Source organism: Muscardinus avellanarius (assembly GCF_963383645.1).
Source record: "Muscardinus avellanarius genome assembly, chromosome: 20".
Lineage (NCBI taxonomy): Eukaryota > Metazoa > Chordata > Mammalia > Rodentia > Gliridae > Muscardinus > Muscardinus avellanarius.
The window spans coordinates 18477186-18494988 of record NC_137806.1 but is presented as its reverse complement, the minus strand read 5'-3'; the positions used below and the strand labels follow the sequence as shown (position 1 = coordinate 18494988).

The 17803-nt window shown below is 43.3% G+C and overlaps 1 protein-coding gene across 2 annotated transcripts in view; it reads right to left on the bottom strand.

Annotated features, from left to right (window-relative positions):
• FRMD4A (FERM domain containing 4A) overlaps nucleotides 1-17803 on the bottom strand; it is a gene marked incomplete at both ends in the record, with an annotated part of 621402 nt that overhangs the window by 457080 nt on the left and 146519 nt on the right. Inside the window, one exon of one of the 2 annotated variants that reach the window (XM_080717052.1) lies at nucleotides 16719-16751. The exons of the other annotated variant lie outside the window; for it this stretch is intronic. Coding sequence (XP_080573178.1) covers nucleotides 16719-16751 — 33 coding nt within the window. Of the gene's footprint in view, nucleotides 1-16718; nucleotides 16752-17803 lie in introns of those variants that run through there. 2 annotated transcript variants of the gene reach the window in all.

Sequence of the window (17803 nt, the reverse complement as noted above, 5' to 3'; positions counted from 1 at the left end):
ATTGGATACCTCCTGCAAGACACAAAACACTGTATTTATATATTAGTTGCCTTAGAGGCATGAAAAGAAGTGTCTTAAACACTTCCCCTAGCACACTGAACATAAAGCTGGCTCCTGTTGGCCCACTGACAGCCTTTTACCCACCTTCAGGAAGTGGGGAAGAGGACACGTGGACAGTTAGATAACCGTGCTTCTTGTCCCCAGGTGGCACCCCCATCCCAGACAGCACTCCGTTCTCTGTCTCAACATCAGATTGTCCATCACAAAAGGAAGAAGATGAAGGAACTCAGAAGAGCCAGGCATCACTGGTAAGACAAACAAAGCCACCGGGCGGCCTGCAGCCCGTGAGCAGAAGCACCTTCATTCTCAGAGAGCAGTTGACTATTGTCCTCATTTCTACCGCGGAGTAGAATGGAGATGAAGCCGCTTCACTTACTTTCTGCATATTCACAGGGCCCAGCTGTCCTGCGTCGCTCTCCTGTCCAGCCAATCCACCTGTCTATGTTTCTCCCACCAACCCTGCCTCCATCTTCATTGACAGTTCCAAAAGATTCCACTCAGAATAAGGTATTTTCTTTATTAATTAAAGACCCAGGGGCTCAGCCAGTGATATATTTTTCCTTTTTCCTCCCAAATAAATTCACTTTTATATTTCTCCCTCCTCTTCTTTTCTGAGAGCCTGGTGCACTCAATCACAGGTGGTTTCCTAGGAAACACGCTCACAGCCAGGACCCCCAAACTACACATTGCCATTTGCTTTCCACACCCCCTCCCGATAAGCATCGGCTAATGAAACAAGGTGAAAATACATCAGCACTTTTAGAAATTACTCCACAAAGGCGGGTTACCAATTTCATACTCATTCATGGAATGTAATTTGCAGACTACGGGCTTTTTCTAGCGAAATCTCAGTTTAGAATCATACCTACTACCCTAAGTATTGGATTTACCACATGCCTAGGAATGAGGGTAATACCTTGACTTATTCCTTGACTTCTCAGCTTTAAGCTCCAAGTTGTGGCAATTCCTGTGTACTGACACCTGGTGAGCCTGGCCTGACATCTGCTTATTGCAGGGAGACAAAGATCTGATGCAGAGAACAGATCCCGGGTACTGGGAGCAGCCTTCCCTCCCTCCCTCCCATCCCCAGGGTATGCTTCTTGGAGAGGCTCTAAAGGTTAATTTTTAGAGATGTTTAATTCATTTCTTTTTCCCCTCTCCTTTTCTCTCCCGTTTCAGGATAACAGCAAGCCCCCATGCCCCTCACTTTGTGGGATATTTATACCCTGTGCAAAGGTAGACATTGCTTGTTAGGACACTTTCTTCTTCGGCTCTTATTTTCCAGAAGCCAAAGCTTGTTGCAAAGATGTTGCCAGGCTTCTTGGATAGAGCACAGAGCAGGGATGGGATTCTGAGAAGCATGAAGGGACGCCTATGGAGTGTCTTTATCCTGTCTCTCTCAACATAATAGGATTTGCTATAAATATGTGATGAAACCAGGATACATTCACATACGTCCACTGGAAAACATCTAAAGAAAACATGGTCATTTTAAGTCAGAATAAAGTATATGAATGGCTAACTTACCTTTCCCGAAATACCTCCCACCCCCAGACTCTGTTAAATGCTCAACTTTTATGAGGTCAATGTGTTTAGATTCTGCATATCAGTGAGATCATGCTGTTTCTACCTTTGAAAAACAAAATAAAAAACAAACAAATAAATACAAATATTGGACAAGCATCTTGACTGTGTTTATTGAGGGGAACCCAGGGAATAAGTGACTACTTCCTGGCTTTCTCTTTGGAGCCTGTGGACTCAAGAATAAAGAGAAGAGAGAGACTCGCTTGGGAGGAGCGCATGACCAGTAGAGATCTTTATTCTCTAGCTAGAGCCAAGGGAAGATGGCAGCAGGGTCCTGGGAATGCTGGACCCTGAGAACTGAGGTCCTGGGTCTTAGCAAAGGTTCCTGGCCCAGGCAGGAGGGTAGAGAACTACCTGACTTCCATCACACAGGTTCCACAGTGAGTACTCAGTGGTGACCATGATGGGCTGCAGTGTAGAGGTCTCTCTCCATTTCTATGCCCCATGTGAAAAGAGCAATAAGATTGAAATCCCTGCTCATCCAGAGAAAAGGAAGACTTAAAAATTAGCTCACTTCAAAATGGTAAAGAAATGGGCATTCTCACACACCTATGCTTAGGGATAAAGCTCACACCTGTTCCATATAGATGCTAACTTCTTCATATGACCTCCCAAAGAATTTTCCTATGAATCAGGTGACAGGAAATAGTAAATGGCAAATAAGAATGCAGATACTCCCATTCTGCACTCATGACAGGCATTACTAATCAATCAGTTATTATTTCCCAAATATACATGCAGAATAGCTTCAGCCTAGGGCCCCAAGAAGACACAGACACCAGTCAGAACTATACAGAGTGGAAATCTTATTTGCCCTTTCTGCCACTTGAGTGAGGTTGTACCAGTGTATAAAATGTGAAGTTATTTGTAAATGGTCATTGCTGGTGTCAGACATCTGAGAGAAGGGGAGGGTCTTCAGACAAGAAAACAAACTGGGAAGATTTATCCTCATGTGCCAGTTCCCCTTACTCCCCAGCTCTGCTCTGAATCCTAAGAGAGTGCATTTCCTAGGCTGTCTGGGTGACAGAAGACTGGGTCAGGATGAGGGAGAGCCTTGCTCCTGCTTCTAACAGTGCCATGTCCCCTTTGGGCTGCCTCCCACACTTAACTCCCACTGGGTGGTCTCTGCTATAATTCCAACTCCCAGGCACAGCTCTGCCCTGCGCCTTGGGTCGCCTCACTTTCTGGCTGTGTCCCAACAGCCTTAAAGGGGCAAAGGGTCATGGATTTCTGCTATCACTTTAACATCTTCTGCTTGGCCTCAGCTCCTCCAGATACCTTGAAGGATATGTTTTTTAAATAATTGGCTGGGAAGTATCTGGGAAGTACTCCAGAGAGGGTGGGCAGGGAGGTTCTTTCTCTTGACTTCAGGCTCCAGGGTACGAGTTTTGAGAGCCCCCATCAGCTGTGAGGGAGTGGCCTGGTGATGAAGACAAAGAAGGGGCAAACGGGACCACAAAAGGGCATACTGTAGGTGAGCAAATCACACTTCATAACCATGATGGGCAATGCAAAGGGGTTTGTAAGACTTGGAAAGGCAGACTCCAACACCCTAGCAGGGTCTCGGCCACATCCAGAGCTTTGAAGTCACTTCAGGAATGTATGGATCACTTCTGAGGGCAACCAGTTACCAGATTCCTACCTCTGTGCTCATTAACACAGTTTTATCTTAATTTCAGTTCCTTAAATTCATATTGCCATTAAGAATAAAATTATATACTTTGAGCTGTTAGACTAACTATGACCAACCTGTACTACTCCTTGGTTATCTTTCCAAAAGAATTAAAGTCAGAAAACTATAGTGATCTATTCATATCTATCTTTATAGTAGCATAATTTGCAGTGGCCAAATTATAAAACCAACCTAGGTGTTTACCCACAGATGAACGGATACAGAAAATGTGGGACATACACACAATGGAATTTTAGTCATAAAGAAGAACAAATTATGTCATTTGCAGGAAAGTGGGTAGAACTAGAGAATATTATGCCAAGTAAGATAAGTCAGTCTCAGAAAGTCAAGGTTGTATATCTTCTCTCATAAGTGGATGCTAGAGAGAAAACAGGAAATGAAAGGTACTTCAAATGAGTGAGGAGAGAGGCGAGTAGAAGAGGGAAGAGATGCCGGGCGTGGTGGCGCACACTTGTAATCCCCGCGCTTGGGAGGCAGAGACAGGAGGATCGCGCAGGTTCGAAGCCAGCCGCGCTGGCTTAAGAGACCCTGTTTCAAAAATATAAAATAGGTCTGAGAGTGTATCCCAGAGATAGAAGGGCTTCCAGGAACCCCAGTACCACCAAAAAAAAAAAAAAAAAAAAAAAAAAAAGAGTGGAAGAGAACTAGGGAGAGGGAGCTGGGGAGGGAGAGAAAAGGACTGGGGAAGTACACAACTCAAATAATGTATGCCCATTATGCCCATACATGGCTATATTGCTACCATCTTACTAACTCATATGGGGAGGAAGACGGGGGAGCTGAAGGAGATACAGAAGGAAACACACCAGGTGCTGTGCACCTGTATGATAGGATCACTTTGAACCTCACCATGACATATGATTGTATAGATGCTATTATTACCCTGAGCCCAACCTGTCAGGGGTGGCAATAAATGAGCATTCCTAAAGTAAGCTGGAACTCAAGAAAGAAGGGTTAGAACTCCCAGAATGAGAGTGCTGTCTCTTACCAAATGGATATGGGCTTGGTTTTAGAGTCTAGCAGTATATATTTATTTACAAGTCTAATGAACAGAAAATAAAATGAAGTAGCCTTTGGTCAGTGGTTACTGACAATTGTCATGTCTAATCTGATGCACACCTGGGAGAGTTCCAGTGCTGGATTGGTGACAAGGGAAGTCAGTGCTAGAGAAGAATGGTAGTGGATGATGGTTTGGGAGGGAAGTAATCACATCCTCTATCTTTACCTACATTTTTAGGACGTGATAGAAATAAGCAACTTGTACTAGTTATGTAACAAATGCAACATCTATGCCACAGGGAGAGAGAAGTATTTACCTTCTTCCTTTTTGACATGGTCATCTTCTCTGAAGAATAATTTAAGAAGTGGTAGGATGCCCTTACCTCACAGCCCAGCTATTCCTCTTCTAGGAGACTTTTCCTATGAGCTCAAGGGAATGTATACAAGTTTGGTCATGACAGTATTATTTATAATGGCCTTTTAAGAAAATGGAAGTGTCCACCCGTGAAAGAAAGGATATATGCTTTGTGGTATAGTCTGACAGTGCTGTACTCAAGCAATTGTTCAGCAGGGAAAATGAATGAACTACACACACATATACACACAAATATATACATACATATGTATATATATGCATGTGTGTGTATATATATACACATATATATTCCATCTTGGTGGGTCTTAAACCAGAACCGTAGAGTGATATGAACAAATCGCTGAAGATTCATATGCTTAGAATACACACATTTAGATCTATCATTTCTTGGCTTAGAATATACACGCTTAGATATATCATTTCTTGAAAGCACTAAAACATACATATGGTATTGCTTATTTTTATTACAAACATTTGTAATAGAAATATCAATAAAGGTAAGAGATGATAAACACTAAATTCAGAATAGCTGTTACCACTCAGAGGAATGTAACAAGGGAAGATACATAAGGTCTCTTACTCTACCAGTGATTCTTTTTATTTCTTCAGTTGGGTGATATGTATGTAGATCTATAATCTTTACATGTTTTTATATGCCTAAGACATGATAAATAAAACATTTGAACAAATCAGTCATAAAACTCAGCTCCGATTGCAGAATATTTCAGTGAAACCTTGATGCTTCCAGAGATGTCTGGGTGTTCCAGATGTGCAGCTTTTGAACCTGAGCATGGGTGTTGCTCAATGAAGCCATCAAAGAGGCTTCTTTAACCTATTGTTATCCTAACAAGACTTTCCTCATGGAACACATTAGTTAATAAGGACAGAGATACTTTGTGGCCACCTAGATGGGTGTTTTCTGGAGCAGATGCACCCTTGTAGAAGCAGCTGTTATTACTGTCTTGGTTTATTGGTTTGAGGGAGGAGATGCTGTTAGGGATAGGGTGAGCAGAAACAGACAATTTCACTAACAAAACAGCCTGGGGGTCCAGTCTAAAGCTACAGCTAATGTCTAGACTGAATCTAAAACCAAGCTGCAAAAATCTTACCTGTTCTCTCTAAAGGAGGTCCCATAGCTCCCACCTATCTAATCAGAGGTGATGCGATGGCCGCCCCAAGGTTGGGAATCTAGACCGTACCCAGAGAGCATCCAAGCCTGCTCCATGGCTCTGTAGGAAAATAGTAACTTTCTCTCTAGTACATAGGGGGCATGGGCAGACATTTAACAAGTGAAATTGTAATTTTACACCTGGCCAAACTTATTTTCCATGTAGAACAAACCTGTGAGAACATAATATTTAGATAATGAGTTAGCCTTTCCAACAACTGGTGAATTGTTCAGCCGGTGTTTTATGGGCACAACCAGGAAGGAGATCCAGAGTCCTCCTTTCACGTGTTAGAAGAATTCCTAGGAGAAGCTTGAGTTAACCTTAAGGAATTTTCAGGCAGACAAGGAGAGAAGAGTCTAGGCCAAAGACTCAGCATGGGGACACCAGGGCTCTTTGGTGATGTGTGGGCAATGTGTGAATGCAGCATCTTGAAAAGTAAACAGACAGGAAGAAGTCGGAGCCTCAGTGGCCTTGAATGTCATACTAGGGAGAACGATTTTCTTCTTCAGGCAATGGGAGCCGCTAGAGAGGAATTTTGAGAAGAGAAATGGCATGATCAGCTCTGTGCTTCAGAATGGTAACTCCATTGGTAATGACCTCAGGAGTTAGAAGGAGTGAGCCGTGGACGCAAGACGCCCAGCCCAGGACTGCGGCAAGGCGTTCAGTCAAAAGATGGCCACTTGTTCTATGTGGGAGAAGAGGAAAGGAGAGATACGAGACACAGAGAAGGGACGAAATAGCAGGACAGGGGAGCCAGTTGAGTGTGTAAAGAACAAGGCGACAGGAGGGCCGGTGAAGACCCAGGTCTCTGGCTTGGTGCCTGGATTCAGTATGGCGGGGTCATAGCAAGCTTGAGGGGGTTTGATGATGGCATATTTTCATTAAATTAAGATGTCTCTGGAACATTCTGAGGGTGATGGGAAAAAAAAAAACTTACTAGGGTGTATAGCCATGAAACTTGAAAGAAATAAATGTTTGCTAGCCAGAGCAGTGCACTGGAACTACAGTTGGAGAAGCACTACGACCCACATATATAATTCTAAATATTCGGATAGCCACATTGCATAGCAAAGAGAAACTGTGCCCTGGCTCCTCCTGCAGTCTGAGGAATTAGGCCACCAGCACCTTGAAGCATTTTTACAATACCGTCGGCCATAATACAAGTGTGGGAGGTAAAAGCAATCCTAGTAATATCTTTTGCTGCTGCAAATATATCTGATATATTATGATTTCACCATCTTATCAATATAATAAAATTAATGAGGTATTTTATGTTTTGTTTTGTATACTAGGACTTCAGAATCAAACATTGGCTTTTACACTGAGAGCACATCTCAATTTCGACTGGACACGTTTCAATAGCCACGTGCTCTTAGTGGTCCTGGAATGGACAGGGTAGCTCTGATTTATTGAGCTGACTGTAGAAGCCACAAAGTTGGGAATTGTCTAATACCGGTCAATTGCAGTTGCTATTGCTATTCTAATGGCTTACTTTGACAATACAGTTGCTCCTCGGTGCGATTTTGTAATTAGGTATTTGGCACAGCCTGGAACTTCTGGAATAAGCATATTGGTAGGATGAATGCGCAGAGTGCTTGACCTCTACGCTAAAATCTGACTGCTACACATGAAGGCTGAATTAACTCAGAAGTCTACTTACAGGAAGAACACAGGGTCAGGTCAGAGAGGATGTGAGGGGCACAGGAGAAAAGAGCAAGATGAAGCAATTAACTTGGTTATTTACTGCTCTTTCCTCCTGGTCAGTGTAACATGAGCCTGGAGATCCTCTGTTTTTGCAATTAATTAGTAATATGGATTCAGACCTTTTTCCTTTTGCTTAATTCCATTCCTGTTGAAATGTTCTTTAGCTAGTTGCTGAAGGTTTATAGGCATAATACAGAAATAGGCTCAGTTTAGAGTAAATGTTAATATCTTTCAAATCTACTCATGATGGATAGGCCCAAAGTTCTTACTTAAGAGTTATCCATTATCTGTAAAGTACAGTAGTCCCTCCTGATCTTTGGGTGACACATTCCAAGACCTTAATGAATGCCTGAAATATCAGATAATATATAACCTTGCACACAAGCACTGCGATATCACAGCAGTTGGTCTGAAAACTGGGATGACTATTAAGCGACTAACAGGTGGGTAGCATATATAGCATGGACACTCTGGATGAAGGGCTAATTCGTGTTCTGGATGGGATGGATGCAAGATTTCAGTATGCTGGTCAGAATGACATGCAATTAAAACCTATGAGTTGTTTATTTCTGAAATTTTCAATTTGATAATTTCAGACCATGCTTGATTGCAAGTAACTGAAATCATAGTAAGGCAAATTATGGAGAAGGAAGAACCACTGAAAGTTAAAAGTTACTTTGGAGTCTCTGGGGTAATACTGAAATCCTGTCCCATTTCTACCACATATATTGGCATAGCTACGAGAATCACTGTCAGAAGCATTAATTTTAAAATGACAGACACATATCCTCCACAGAGGAGTTAAACATGAATCTCTAGCCAAAAATCTATTCAGACCAAAGAAAAGAAAGCTCAAAGAGGCTATTCTAGTTCTGAATCATTTTTTAAAGGACGGACTTTAATCTCTATCGAGTTTCTTGATATTTTACACTAGATACCATGTTTTATAAACTGGTTTCCCTAGCATGAGATACAGTATTTAATTTGAAATCTTTGGAGAAATGACTAAGTTTTAGTGTCCCCGTTTATAAGATCTGTCCAAGTTCAGGCTCTTTCTGTAAGATAAAGGAAACCTTTTGAGATCTAATAGGGTCCTCCTGATGGCATTTTTATTCCTTTGAAGACACTAAGTTATTACCATTAGCGCATTCCCTTTGAATATCAATGTGGCGTTAATTTACACGGTTGCTATCATCCACTTGTATTTAAAGCATCACATGGAGTGAGAAGGGATGCAGCTTCGAAAGGAAAGTCATCTTTTTCTGCTCTTAGCGTCTAGAACTCGTGTCCTGGTTTGTTTTCAGGAGAGTGACTGGGTTGCTTTGTCTTGTTTGAGGTCTCTTTGTTAACACTTCCCCTTTTGTTTGTACATTCTTGACAGAAGGAAACGTGTTTATTGCCTGACACTCAATAGGAACACTTAATAAGTCCTTGTTGGGTGGATAAATAAATGAGCTAGAACTGCCAGATTCCTTTTTCCTTCTCAGCAGTTTTCTTATTTCTCCCCCTGCCTGGGATGTAGCGGACAGGTTCGAGTGGAAAATGAACACAGTTCCTACCAATAAATCAACTCCTCAGTTTTTCATATATCAGAATTCCCCAGAAAATCTTCATTTCACCCCTCCCCGCCCTTGGTCTGCCCCATTTCCCTGCTGTGGGCCTGTTCCGTGGGCAGGAGGTCACTGGCTGGGCCTCTGCTCCCACTTTCTTTCTTCTGATTGAGACGTTCCCTCTGAAGTGCAACTGAGTCTCCCAGCAAAGCCCATGGCCTGTGCGTTTTCTCATTCCACTGGGCTATCCAGAAGGCTTCCGCAGAGACTTCACAAGGTCTCCTGAGCCAACAGGGCTTTGTTGGCACTAGAAGGAAGAGGCTTTTAGCTGGCCATGGTTTTGAAAGCCCTATAGCTTCCTGCCTGGCATTTTGCATCTGCTCCAGACTTTCTTCCTTTTTCTGGGGTGTGGAGCAAGCCTCACATTGTGCATTTGCCTGGTCCTGGTAATCAAGCTGTGAAGGTTTCTCTACATAGGCCATGTGGGATGTCTGAGACTCAGGTGAGATGTCCCCAGGCCTGAACTGGCCTGGCCCCTGTGCTCCTGTCTTAATGCAGCCAGGCTGAGGACAGTTTCTATAGCACCTCCAGTAAGGTTTTCTCAGGATTCAAGCTGTCTCTGGATTCATATGATTAAAAACACTATCATATTGAAAATACTATCACTATCATACTATCACTATCAATATTATCATATTAAAATACTATCACTATCATACTATCACTATCAATATTATCATATTAAAATACTATCACTATCTCTCTGAACTACATTATGATGTGAGACCACAATGCACCAATAAAATTATATAAAAAAATACACAAAAAAGAAAATTGCAAGAACCGATGCAACCATTTAAATAATGCTATGTACATATACAGAATTATCAGTACCAACCTCAATAACATGTACGGGGAAGGAGAGGGCGTGAGGTAGGATCCAGAGGAAAACACATCAAGTACCGTGCACATGTATGTTCCTATCACTCTGAACCTCGTTATGATGTGTTAATATAATACACCAATAAAAGTATATTAAATCAAATCCTGTTAGGTTCAAGGATGAGCCAGTGCTGTAACCGCAGGCTCCCAATCATTCCCTATTTGCAGCAAGGCTCAATCCCTTCTCTTCCTTAATCTGCTTTTCTGAGGTGGGCACAGAGCAAGTGGTATTGGAAAGAAGATGGAGCCAGAGATCTTTTGTCTCAAGTTTCTGGTTCCTTCATTCATCATTCCTTTAGATGTGAGAAACAATATTTGGAGCCTTGGTTTCCCATCTGTTTTATTTTTTTAAGTGTTGGGTATTGAACCCATGGCTTTGTCCATGCTAGGCAAGTACACTACCACTGAGCTACACCCCAGCCCAGTTTTGCATCCATATGAAGTTAAAAAATATAGGCGATCAGTGGCTAGACTGAGGGTGAATGCTATATTTCTTTAACATGTGGTAAAAGTACTATCTAATTCAGAGTCCTCCAGCCTTTTCACAAAAATGCAGGTTCCTGGGCCCCATTTCAGACTGTCTGAGTCAGAGCCCTGGGAGAGCAGCCTGGAAATCTGTGCTTTTAAACATCTTCAGGTGAGTTGAAGGGTCTCCGGATGCTAACGTTGAATGTCAGGGGAGAATGAAGAGAAATGAGGCAGAGTCACTGGCGAGCCTTAGGTCATGGAGAGCCTGGGGATGCGGTGACACAGCTGGACCTTCTCCTGAGGGCCACGGGCAGGGGTGTGCTGGTGAGTGGCCAACAGCTGGCTGTGGGGTGGGGCTGATTCATAGATGCTGATTTTGGGGTTGTATCTACTGTAGTGAAGATGTCATGGGATATGTATGTCCAACTTTGTAAGCTTTAAAGCATGAGTTCCCTACTTTGAGAGAAGAAGCCCACACTGCATCTACATTATTTCTTCTCAACATCCACCTATCACGATCATTTGCTGGGAAGGGCGGCTTCATGCTGCAAAGGCATCTGTTTTACTCTGAGCGCTTTGAGCTGCATCTGGACAGGTGATGGGTAAGGACCCTGCCTGGCAGGGTCTGCAGGCAGGCGGAGCTTTCCTTTTGTCCTCTGGCGCTACAGTACCATTGTCCTTTTGCTACAGTGCCATTCAGAAGGTATGCTTTTCCTACTTGTTCGATGACAATTCATCTAAACATTTGTCATGAGACATGCATCTTTGCACATATTTATTCAGGTATTTTTCACACACCCTTGCTAGTAATAGCTAACTAACATTTATTATGATACACCAAGACCTAACAAGAATGAATTTGTTCACTTCTCACAATGACCTGTGATATCATATGCATTTTATGTACGAGAAGGCTGAGGCTCAGAAAATCTATGCCCTAGTAAGTTACAGGGCTAGAATTTGAACCAAGGCAGACTCATCGGGACAGATGAGGCGACTTGTCCATGTCCTATTCACTACCTGTTCTAGTTTGGAGCTGGAATGTTCCCTAGAGGAGTGGTCCCCAGCTCGGCGCTATTGAGAGATAGTGGGAACTTTAAGAGGTGGTGCTACATGCCTGTAATGCCAGCTACTCAGGGGACTGAGGCAGGAGATAGATTTGAAGCCAGCTGAGCATCTCAAGATAAAAAAAAATAAAAAAGGCTGAGGATGTAGCTTAAAGTAGTAGAGAACCCCTGGGTTCGGTTCCTAGTACTGGGGAGAAAAAGGTGGCACCTCGTGAAAAGTTTTGGGTTACTGGGTGCGTGCCACCATGCCTGGCACTCTTTTCTCTTTAGGTGTAATGGAAAGTTGACTCGTATAAAAAATCTAACCAAATAAAATAGTTCTACAGCCCCCAACTTTCTTCCCACAATTCACAGATGCTTTGAGAGGGGTCATTTTGAAAAGAAATGATTGTTCCTTGCTTGGACCCAACTGAGCTCAGCAGTCCAACGAATGCTTTACAGCAGCTTGTGGTAAGAAAATCTGAGGAATGCCAACCTATTTCTGGCTTTACTGGCTTTATGGTAAAAATTATGTGGCACCATAAAAACATGAAATGTCTGCACCAGCTCCTCCTGGATTGTCGGTAGGATCCTATCTTCTCAGGTAGAAATGTTCCTTATGTGTCTCAGAGGCCTCTAGATTGGAGACTATCTCAACCTTTCTTGGGAAAACATTGTGATATAGAGAAACGTTTTCTTGAATTTAATCTAAACCTGTCATTCGTCTTCCACTCTGACAAGTCCCCTTTTATACAAGACTCCACTAAGATATAGTACAAGCTATCATTAGCCTGTGTGTAGTATGATGATGTTTAGCGTATTTGAAAGTAATTGTCAAGGCCTCCTTAGCCTTACACTGTGCAGACTAACCCACTCCTTAGCTCTTAATGATTTCTACCTCATAGTCTTGCAAATGAGAGATTCCAATATTTTATCTGAATCCATGTATCAAGGAGGTAGCACACAAATGATTTCAGTCCCTCTTCTCCATGGAGTCCTGGCAAAGTTTCGAGCAGACTTAGCATAATTCTAAGTGTTTTAGGATTTCGTATACTGTACGCTAATTGTCTAAAGAGCCATAGAGCCTTTGAATGTACATTTTTATTCTTTTTTGCTGTCTATATTGTCTATAATTTTTAAAATTTTGACATCTTATATCTATATGTAATCTATATCTAATGTGTTTCCAAAATGCAATGTGGGTTGAGAAGAACAATTTTTAAGCCAACCACATCCGTGTGTCGTACTGTCCCTGAGCACTTAAGAGCTTACCTTATAGAATATAGTCCTTGTGCTAATCTCCAATGCGCATTCTTTTTAATCTTTTTTTTTTTTTTGTACTGGGTTTGAACCCAGAGACATACTATCTCCAACATACGCTCCCAGCCCTTTAAAAAAATTTTTTTAACATTGAAACAAGGCCTCACCAAATTTCTGAGGCTGGACTTGAACCTGCAATTCTCCTGTCTCAGCCTCCCAAGTACGGGGATTACAGGTATGTGCCACCACGCCCGCTCAGATGCTCAATCTTTATAAACTCAGTTTCCATTTCCCTTCAAGTATCACATAGACCTCCTTTCAAAAGTTGCTCTTTGCCACAAAGCAGAAGCCATTCCTTTAAAAGAGGAGCTGAGGTGCAAGAAATGATGCAATGTCTTAGAGATAGAAATAAGACAGGTTCAGACAGATACGAAAGCACCATCCCTGGGGAGTTAGGTAACTGTAGACTCAGAGCAGATATTAATGGCAACAGTATTGAAATATTTTTTTTAAGAACCCTGTTAACATACAAACTAGTTAGTATAGTTTTTTAAACTTAATACTGTATTCTTCCTAGAGAATTTCATTCCATCCACTTTCTAGTCCGTGCACGAACATTTGGCAAAACACACCTGCAATTTTGTTTGGATAGATATTAAAAAAAAGAACCTCCAGCTCTGCCATCTCCCCTCCCGGCTGGTTCTCTGCTCTCCTCCTCTCTCCTCCTTCCTTGTCCCTCCCCTCCCTTCGTCCCCTGCCCTCTTTCTCACCACCCTTCTTCTGCACCTTCTTTTGACGCTCAGTTTCTTCAGGACACACTCCCTACGTCCGGAAAGTGAACACTTGGCCTCATTTTACACGCCCTGACCAGGTGCTCACTGCAAATTTAGCAGCAGGCATTGGCAAGCAGGATTCATAAGAAGCTGAAAATGAGGGGAATTTTCTTTTTCTTTCTTTTTTTTTCCCAGCCTCATTTACTGGAGGCATCACTCAGAGGATTAAAGAGAATTATGGAGGCTGGAGGATCAGACACGGAATTAAAAAGCAGACACATTTAAAAAGTACACAAAGGTGATTAATTATAAAATTATCTCCTTCCCCCTCACAGGAGAAACAACTCAATAAAAGCTTCTTTCTACCCCATCCCCCACCTTGCTGCTGCAAACATTTGTTATGGTTAGAATCCTAAGACCCATGACATGGCCTGCCAGGAGGCCAGTCAGAAATCCATCCATCAGCCTAGAGACTCTTCTAGATTGCATTATATTTAAAAGGAAGAGTAAACAGTGTGCCCAAGCGAACGGAGCCAAAAGCTGAAGCCGGGTGAGGGCCGAGCATCACTGACAGTACGCTGTGACGCTGTGACGGGAGAGGCCAGCCACCACCCTGTCACTGCGCCCACCCACCCAGGAGACACAGGGTCTCAGGTGCCCTCTTCTCAATGACCACAATTTCAACACTCAGCAACATTTTGACCACCCTATTCTGCCACTTCCAGTTAATCTCATGCATATGCATGGTCCAATTATGCAAATCCCAAGATAAAAATGCATTAGGCACCCATGATTTGGACTGGTTAAGTCTATTACATGGCATAATGAAATTACTGCATGATGTCCAATTTACCTCAACACTTGCTTCAAACTGTCAGTAAGTTATTAAGTAACCACAACACACCAAAATTTAGCTGGAAGAGGTTTCCTTTGTCTGTCCCATTATGACACCAGGAAATCAGAAACTTCAAAGTAAATCCTCAGCAACAGGGGAAAATATTCCAGAATAGACTTAACAAAGCCTACTGTGAACAAAGTTTAAGAAAAGCAACACATTGTCACTGATAATGTCTTTGGATAAATAAAAAACAATAATAATTACTGGGTAATTTCACCAACACAGGGTGTACCAATTTAGGAACCGAAGCCCAGTTTTGTGGCTGGGATTCTCCTCTTGCAATCTTACAGACAAGTCTTGTTCCCTGAGTCATGATGATACTGTAGGTTACTGAATTTGAATGTAATTTGAATTTTCAATATGGAAATATCAGTTTCCAGTGTCAGCAGTAAAGAGATTAGAAAGGAATTAACAGAAGCAATTTAAAACACACACACTCATGCAAAAAATCCCTTGAAAGGTTTGAATGCCAGTCTGTTGGCTAGGTAGAGATTTTATGTTTGAACTTTGGTGACACCCAAACCTCCAGTTTAGACACTCATTAGACCATAGGATGCAAGGAGCAAGCTGTGATGTGAGCTCCACCGAGAAACATGTGAGCAGTCTGACCCACTGACCTTCTCCGCTGCCCCTCCTCTAGCATGCCATTTTAATGGGCTCAAGTGTGATTTACACAGCGCCTGGGTCCTGGCTCATTTGCATAGGGAACTCCCCTCAGAGTCTAGAGAGTCCTACTTGGGAAGCTTATGAGCTCAGATCCACAGATCGGCTTGGCAGTGAGCTTACAATGCCAGGAGGCTTGTCTGAGGCAGTAATTTCAAAAGCTGGCCAAGGGGACAGATTATAAAGCCGTTCCCTAAAGAATTCAAACCTCGTCCTGTCAATAGAGGGACATACAAAGCTGGTTGCTATTGTCATTTTCTTTGCTGTGGTGAAGGCTATATGATCAGTACATGCTGTGGTCACAGCCACACACCACGGACTGAAGTGCTACTTGCTGCTTGCAAGGACTCAACTTCACTTGTACGCTGGGGACAAGGGTCACCGTGGGGGGTTCACTGGTGGGGGGCGGGGGTTCAGCCAACCAGTGAAGGGGCTGGAATGAGCACCTCTGTAATCAACTGTCACTCGAGACTGTCCTTCTAATGAACCACTATCAAAGGATCAGTGGACATGAGAGAGACAGACAGACCCCAAAGGATGGGCTGCTTTCATGCCGAGACCCCCAGTTCTAGCATTCTCTCAAAATGTCATGGTCATGCTGATTAACTAGCAGGGGAAAAAATGTTCACTAACAAAAGATCACTAAACGGAGCTTCAAATGGGTGAGGTAAATCAAAACCTTATCCAACTCTGCTGTGTGTGCAGAGAGCTATTTGTTCCCTGATTTAAAAAAAATGATTGAGAAAAATAATATTTCTAGCCGTACTGAAAACTTTTGACCCACCCTTTGAGAGAGTTGTAAGGGGATCTGGCAGAGATCAAGCCTCACCCTCATCATCTGAGCTTTTCATGGAAACCTCAATTTCAAGGAATCCCTTTCTCAAGTAAAAAAGAAAACTCCAGCCAAGGAAGCCAGTGCTCAGCATCTTCCGGAGGTCAGGACCTGTTCCTGTGAATTTTAAATCTTGCAAGGCCAAGTTCAAGACGTCAGATTTAGTGTACTGCTCTGAAATCTTTTCTGCAGGTTGGCTAGTTTTCTGAGAACACGCTGGCTTCCAGAATGCATTAACCTACTTTCTGCAGAGAGGATTCCCCGGTCCTCCTGCTCTGAACGAGAGGAGGAGGAGGAGGAGAGAGGATATTTCAAGTGCGAGCTGGGCATGCTCTTTGCCTTAAACGTGTTACCCTGCCTGTTAAGCAGCAATGTAGCCTGAGAAATTGGTACTTCCTGCAAAGGAACAGCTCCCAGGGCAGCCCGGCCGGACACAAGAGTGACTGGAAATCCTACTAAAATATGGCTGTCTAATCAACCGAGAGGCGAACTCATTTACGAAGATTCCCATTGTCCACGCTGACAGATGGCTCTCTCCCCTTCCCTCGGATTGCAGCGCCTGGGAGGCAGACCTATTCTTCCGGAGATTCAGTTGCATTCAGCAGCCTAGTTCTGAAATAAGACAAAAGCTCGCCCAGCCACCCCTTCGCCCAGCCTTTTCCTCCCAGCAACATCAAAAGAAACCAGATTTGCTCCCCTACCTTCGTCCTCATTGGAGACAGGAGCCCTTCCATTTTGGCGGAATCCTCATGCCAGTTTCTCTCTTCTGCAAGTTACTCTGTCTGTGTGCCGTCCTTAAGCATCCCACATGAAAAGAGCCATGTCGGAGCCGCCGCCGCCAGTGGCTCCCCTCTCCCGGGTGGCGCCGCTGCTCCGCCACCCGGTCTAACTCGAATTCCCACTGCCTGAAAATCACCGTTGCTGGAGAAGTCAGCTCCCCTCCTCGCCCTCGTCCCTCTCGCCGTCTTCTCTCCGTGCTCTCTCCTCCCTCTCTCTCCTCCTCTCTCTTTCCATAATCTGCCTACAGCTTTCTGTGTACCATGCTCACTTGACAGATGATCCCTGTCTTAGGATCGCACTGGAGCCAAGAAAAGTGGTCAGAATCAAGCCGCGGGGCAGCTCATCCAGGGCAGGAGGCCGGGGCTGAGCTTTGCTGGACGTCCCGGGCTTGCCAGCTTTCGATCTGCGGTTTGTTCCCTCTAGAGCTGATGGCTGCATTCGTTCGTTCATTCATTCATTCATTCATACACCCAGTTGTTTCTCTTTTTTAAGAAATGGGACACCCACTGAGATGAATCCAATCAACACCTTACTTAGCTGGTTTTCTGGTGTGTATGCAGAAAGCAGAACAAGAAATCCCGGCACTTGTGCATTTCTACCCATTTGTTTAGCCCAGTGTGCATATAACATCTGGAGAGTTAAGCGGAATGTTTTTGCGGTTTGACCAGATGTTTAGAAGCATACAGGCACAGCCTCTTCTTGGGGAAAGTTTTAAAAGCAGATTTATGGACCCCATTCCTGAACAGCTGGGCAATAAATGAGTGTGTGTGTGTGTGTGTGTGTGTGTGTGCGTGTGTGTGTGTCCAAGTAGATTTAAATACTCCAAATAAATCGGTATTGACTATTTAATTCTGCATTGCTGGTCACTTGGAAAAAGTAGACAATGAAGGGAAAGTGGCAAAGACCAGGTCAGGACATAATAAAATTGAAAAGATGGGATTTTCCTGGACTTTCTTAGACTTGAAGAATTCTCTAGATGGAAATAATGTAACCTCTTTATGTCAAC